We start from the raw sequence: 6,005 nt of genomic DNA, 5'->3' as shown, positions 1-6,005 counted from the left end.
TTTTAATCTGTATAATTTATCTATATATAATTAATGAAAATAAAACTATTTTCACTTGTGTAGGAATCAAAATACTATAATAGGTATACGTATTTCTAATTACAAAACATATATATTATTAATTGTAAATATTAATGCTCAAAAGTAAAATGTTTTATTTTTTAAAAAACTTACCGTTTTATTGAACTTTCAAAGTATCTAATGGTATGAACCGGTTAAAAGACAAAAGAACAAAAATCAAAAAACAAAAAACGGCCAAACCGGCAAACTGCCAAAACTGAATCGTTTTGGCTGGATCAACCGAGCCGTTGGGTTTTGGCTTATTTTCTTAAAAAAAAAACCCTGTACTTATTGATTTGTACTGAAAATTGCATCAAAACCGGTTGAACTGGACCATAAGCACCCTTAGAAGTTAGAAAGTCCATTTGCAACTCTCATTTTGTTCAAATTTTAAAAAAGTATATTAAAACAATACAGAAATAGTAAATTTCCTCTTGGTTATGCTTTTCAATTTTTAAAATACACAACTACCACAAGATAATAAGGAAAATAAATAAAAATACTGAAGAACTTGCATGAGGCTTCAGATTGATTGCTTTGCTTGTTGGGATCAACAAGTTGATGATTCTGCTGAGAAGTTGCCATGAGCTCCATATAATCTGTTGTGCCTGTGGTGCCGAAGAACATAACTGATGAAGAAGGTGATCCTGGAGCCATATTTTGAGTTTTCGTATTTAGGATATTCCAAGCACACACGTACGTGAACGTTTAAATAGAGCCAGTAAACATGGTTACTCGCCCTAGTTGCCAATGCATTAAGATGCCTCGTGACAGTGCAAAGTTCCTCGTTTCTCTTGACATCTCCTCTCTTACTTGTTGTCATTGTCATTAAACGTGGTACCACACCTCTATAAATTTTGAATCCACACGGGTGTGGATATTGCAAACTCTCTCATCTAGATCATGCTTTGTCCACTCTTGATTACAACTAATATTTACTAAATATATTTTACAAAATTTATTCTGTCTTGAAATGATGACCCACACGAGTGAGTGATGGCCCATGACAGGATGTGCAGCGGATTCATCATATGATTTCGACATCATGATTGCAGCGGATTGAAAGTTGAGAGTAAATGGACAATTATACAGTTGTGATTAATTGTCTTGGTAACGAGAATGTTTCCCGCCAAGCATTATATATACACATTGAAAAGAGGCGGTTTTTCCGGTTGAAGAAATGGCGGGAGTAACTGCCATTTGAAACGTTTCAACCAAAACAACACACCGGTTCACAATTTAAGTCACATTGTTACACATACATATACACATAATACCATAAACATAAAGAAACCTAGATAATTATACGAATTATGTTTATAATATATCTAATACCCTCCCCTAAACATGATTCTGTTTTCGGGAGTATTTCAGCACACTTGCATTAGCGTCGTCCATTGCTGCCTTTGCCCTATTGAAATCAAACTTTCGTCGTGCTTGTCTTATTTTGTTTTCACTCCATTCATTGTTGACGAACAATGCATAATGCTCCGATGAGTCTCTCACGATTCCTTGATCATCTCCAGCCCTTCCTTCTTGATCTGCATCATGTATAGCAGTATCACCTTCACTATGGCTGCCTCTCGGATTTGCACTCTTTCCCAGCATTGTCTCCTCTTCAGTCACCCCCTTGTCTTGTACGTTGGATTGAATGGACTTGAATTTGTAATAATACACGAGAACATCTAAATACATGGTATACACTAAACGCATTAATTCTCCTTCAGCATATTCGAAACCCATTTCTTTGGCTACCATTGGCCACATATTATTCTCAATAATGCATCGATGTCCTCCCTCTCTTTCTACTATTAGATACAGATCTAACAGAAATATTCTTCGGTTGTTAGAGGCATAGGCTGGAATTGGTCTTGTTGTCACCCCTAATTTTTCGATTATGAACCACTCCACCATTTCATCAAACTTTGCTTGCAGAATGAACTTGTATTTTCGGACGTAATTGTCATCATCCATCATGTCAAGTAGTGCCTTACAATCTAAGAAATCCTTGAATTTCATAGTTTGAAGTATCATTAAATTCCAGTCCGATTCCGTGGATGATATTTCGAGTTTTTCGAAATAATCATTCAAGAAATTCGTTTTGTACTTCATAAATTCCGATTCCTTCTCCACTAGAATTTGTTTTTCCATTTGACCCAGTTCTTCTTCTTTGGTCATTCCACTTATCCTACTTCTGATGTTTATTAACGGAACACTGAACGTTGGAAACAATTTACACTTGTCTCCGGTAAATTTCACCGTAAATCCTTGTATTATTAATTGATCATAACTTAAGACATTCCTGTCTATGTCTTGAGTATAGAACACACTTTGTATACGGGTTTTCTCTATTCCATTATTAACATCAACTACACCTATCCCCTTAATAAAGTAAAACTGATTTTCACCGGTTTCAGTTTCAACATCATTCATATACTTGATACGTTTAAACATATCCAGATTTCCTGAAAAATGATGTTTAAGGGATTTGCTTACATACCACATGTTCGACCAAAAACCCCCATCGGTTCCTGTCACGAGATATTCTGACTTCTGTCCGCTACTCCGTTTGTCATCATCTTGTTGTTGTTGTTGTGTTCCTTTGTTTATCGCTAGACGTAATAACTGAGACTCTTCATCATCTTCCTTCCTTTTGCAGTTTGTGATTTTGTGTCCTTTTTTGTTGCAGTAATAACATCGTCTTGCAATCCAGTTCTGTTCCCTCATGTTGTGTGTATAGTGATGACACGGTATGACTGTGGAATTTGCCCGGAGATCAGAATTTCCTGATGCTCTGATACCATTTTGATGGCCCATGACAGGATGTGCAGCGGATTCATCATATGATTTCGACATCATGATTGCAGCGGATTGAAAGTTGAGAGTAAATGGACAATTATACAGTTGTGATTAATTGTCTTGGTAACGAGAATGTTTCCCGCCAAGCATTATATATACACAATGAAAAGAGGTGGTTTTTCCGGTTGAAGAAATGGCGGAAGTAACTGCCACTTGAAACGTTTCAACCAAAACAACACACCGGTTCACAATTTAAGTCACATTGTTACACATACATATACACATAATACCATAAACATAAAGAAACCTAGATAATTATACGAATTATGTTTATAATATATCTAATAGTGAGAACATAAATACACAAGATTTATAAGGTATGTGTATCATCATATATAGATATATGCAAAAACATGTGTGTATGAAAGTGTGCTTCTCTCTCCACATACACGTAAATGCATAGGATCACACGATTTAACTTTTGTGACAATAGACGATCCTTACATCCAATCTTAGGCTAAAGTTTAAATGAATTTTGATTTAAGAAAAAATTACATTGCATCTTCTTAACAAACTCTGGTCTCTCATAAAGTATGAACAAACCATTCATTTTCAAATAATAAAACTATAATGAATACCATCAGAAGCCAAACTGCTCGAAAGTAACTAAACCGAAATCCAGAAATATCATATGCACTTTTCAAAACCAAAAGCCATGTTGGTTCAAGTGCGATTCGGATGGGGCTACTGCTCGTGCAGTTGCCGCTGATGCTTCACAGTTGCCCCCTTCCATTGCACCTCCATGGTCAAACTGTCCACTTCCATGACCATAACCATAACCATAACCGTAACCATAGTAACTGCCACACCCGTAGCTTCCAGCATCCCTAATACCATTCATCGGATTCAACATTCCATCTTGACCAGTGTTATGCATAGCTGGTGTCAAATTAAGAGAGCTTGAAGGATCAAACATATAACTAGCATTCGGAAATGAATTTGAGCCTTCCCCAGTTCTATAACTAGTGCCACCATCTTCAAGATTCAGACTGTGTAATGGGATCTTGTCTATCGAGACATCCGTGTACAAGCCTACATCACTTTTCATCTGAGACTCATGTTGGTATGGGTGACTCATGCTGAAGTTTAAGCCGTCGTAAGGGTTGGTCATGCGATGATCTTCTCCGATTTGAGATAGTTGATACTGGTGGGACGCGATAGAATGGTAAGGATTGGGCTGGTTTTGGATGGACGAAATTTGCGGACCTATGAGGTTGTAGTTGTTTTCATTGCTATTAAATCTGACCGAGTTATCTCCCAAGAGTAATGTTGTCGGATGTGACATAACCGAGCCTATGAGGCTGCTGCTGCTGTTGTCATTTCTAGTGCTTTTGACTGCACTGTCTTCTACGTTGAGCGTTTGTTGATATTTGGCTGTGCCCACATGCTCTGGTGCGTCACAACGCCTGCAAATATAATTCGTATAGATTGACAATTAGCACGTGTAGGAAGATGCTTAAGAAAAATATGGCGATGAAGTTGTTAAATTTGTACCTGGCGAAACAACTGCCGCAGCGACAAGCATATTTTTTCTTGGCACAAACCTTTGAATGCGCTCGCAAGTCAGCCTCAACACTGTAAGCCTTGCCGCATGTGTCACATTTAAAGTTCTTCGTAGTACAATGTTTTCTTAAATAATGTTTCCTAACACCGCCAAAGTCTCCTAAGGCGTGAGAACGGTTGTGATGGACACACGTGGGCTCAGGACATAGATACACCTTTCTTGGTGATGGTTCGTTCGATGTTCTTGTCTTGAGAGTGAATGGAAGATTGTGAGCTCGTCGATGAAGCGTCAAATTCTGCCTTCTTGCAAAGCCTCTGTAGCAAACTTCACAAACATACCTATTTGGATCTAATAGAGTGTTGGGAGACACTGATATTGCAACTTCTTCTTTTGGATCTATTGTCAATAAACCAAAGTTTCAAATTAGCAAAATGTTATAAATGTAAAAATAAAATAAGGGCTTTCTCCAAATTGACAAAAAAGACTTGGGTGTTCAAAACCTTTGAAACCGTCCGAACCAAGCTAAATCTTCCGGTTTATGAGTGAACTGGTTTGGTTAATTTACGGTTAGAAAAACCAGGTTTCACAGTCCGGTTTATGGTTTGAACTTTATAAATGTAAAAATAAAATTAGGGGTTTGTCCAAACCAAGCTAAATCATCCAGTGAACTGGCTTGGTTTACGGTTAGAAAAACTGTTTCATTGTCTGGTTTACTGTTTGAAATAGGCCGCCAAAACCAAACTGGCTGAAATATTAATAAAATAAGTAAAAGTTAATATTTTTAATCTATATAATTTTAAAGAAAATAAAACTATTTTCTCTTGTGTAGGAATCAATGTTAGAAATATAAACTTAGCATTTATTTTTATTATTATTATTTGTAACATAGGTTAGTAATTAGTTAAGTTAAATATGGGGTTGGCAGTTAACTTTAGAAAAACGGTTATCACTCCATCATTTAGTATAAATATCCCCATATGATGAACTTTTGTAGTCACTAAGATATTTTCATTATAATATCCATATTTGTACGTTTGTCTATTCTCTGCACAACACACGTTCATATCAAACACACACATGAATACGATGACGATGATGATGCTTACGATGATAGAAGTGTCACCGGTTTCCGCTGTCCGGATTTCTAACAAATGGTATCAGAGCGCATGGTTAGAAAACGAAGAATTAGGATCAGAATTACTACGTGATCCTGGGAAGATGCGGATGAAGAAGATGGAAAACAAACACGGGAAGAGGCGAGAAGCAGATAGCGATTCAGATTATATGAGTCCCCGATTACGCGCGATTGCAATCTTGAAACAAGAGATTGCAATAATGGAATTGCAAGACGAAATTGCATTAATGGAATACGAATCGGGACGTGAAGATGTTCTGGATAAAAAGAAGGAAGAACAGGAAACGAAGGCCTGTGAAGATGTTCTGGATAAAAAGAAGGAAGAACAGGAAACGAAGGCCTGTGAAGATGTTCTGGATAAAAAGAAGGAAGAACAGGAAACGAAGGATGTTCACGAAGAAGAAGAAGAAGAGAATCGATCTAGAATATACGATTCCGGACACACCC

At 37.0% G+C, this 6,005-nt stretch overlaps 1 protein-coding gene across 1 annotated transcript; it reads right to left on the bottom strand.

Annotated features, from left to right (window-relative positions):
• Positions 1–3,559: 3,559 nt before the first annotated feature.
• Positions 3,560–5,502, bottom strand: LOC110920234 (protein indeterminate-domain 11-like). The gene is made up of 3 exons (XM_022164458.1): positions 5,499–5,502; positions 4,414–4,819; positions 3,560–4,325 (listed from the first exon to the last, which is right to left on the bottom strand). The coding sequence occupies exons 1-3, from the start codon at positions 5,500–5,502 to the stop codon at positions 3,560–3,562; spliced, it is 1,176 nt and encodes a 391-aa protein (XP_022020150.1).
• Positions 5,503–6,005: the final 503 nt, after the last annotated feature.

Source organism: Helianthus annuus, chromosome 16 (genome assembly GCF_002127325.2).
Source record: "Helianthus annuus cultivar XRQ/B chromosome 16, HanXRQr2.0-SUNRISE, whole genome shotgun sequence".
NCBI lineage: Eukaryota > Viridiplantae > Streptophyta > Magnoliopsida > Asterales > Asteraceae > Helianthus > Helianthus annuus.
This window is presented reverse-complemented; position numbering and strand designations above follow the sequence as displayed.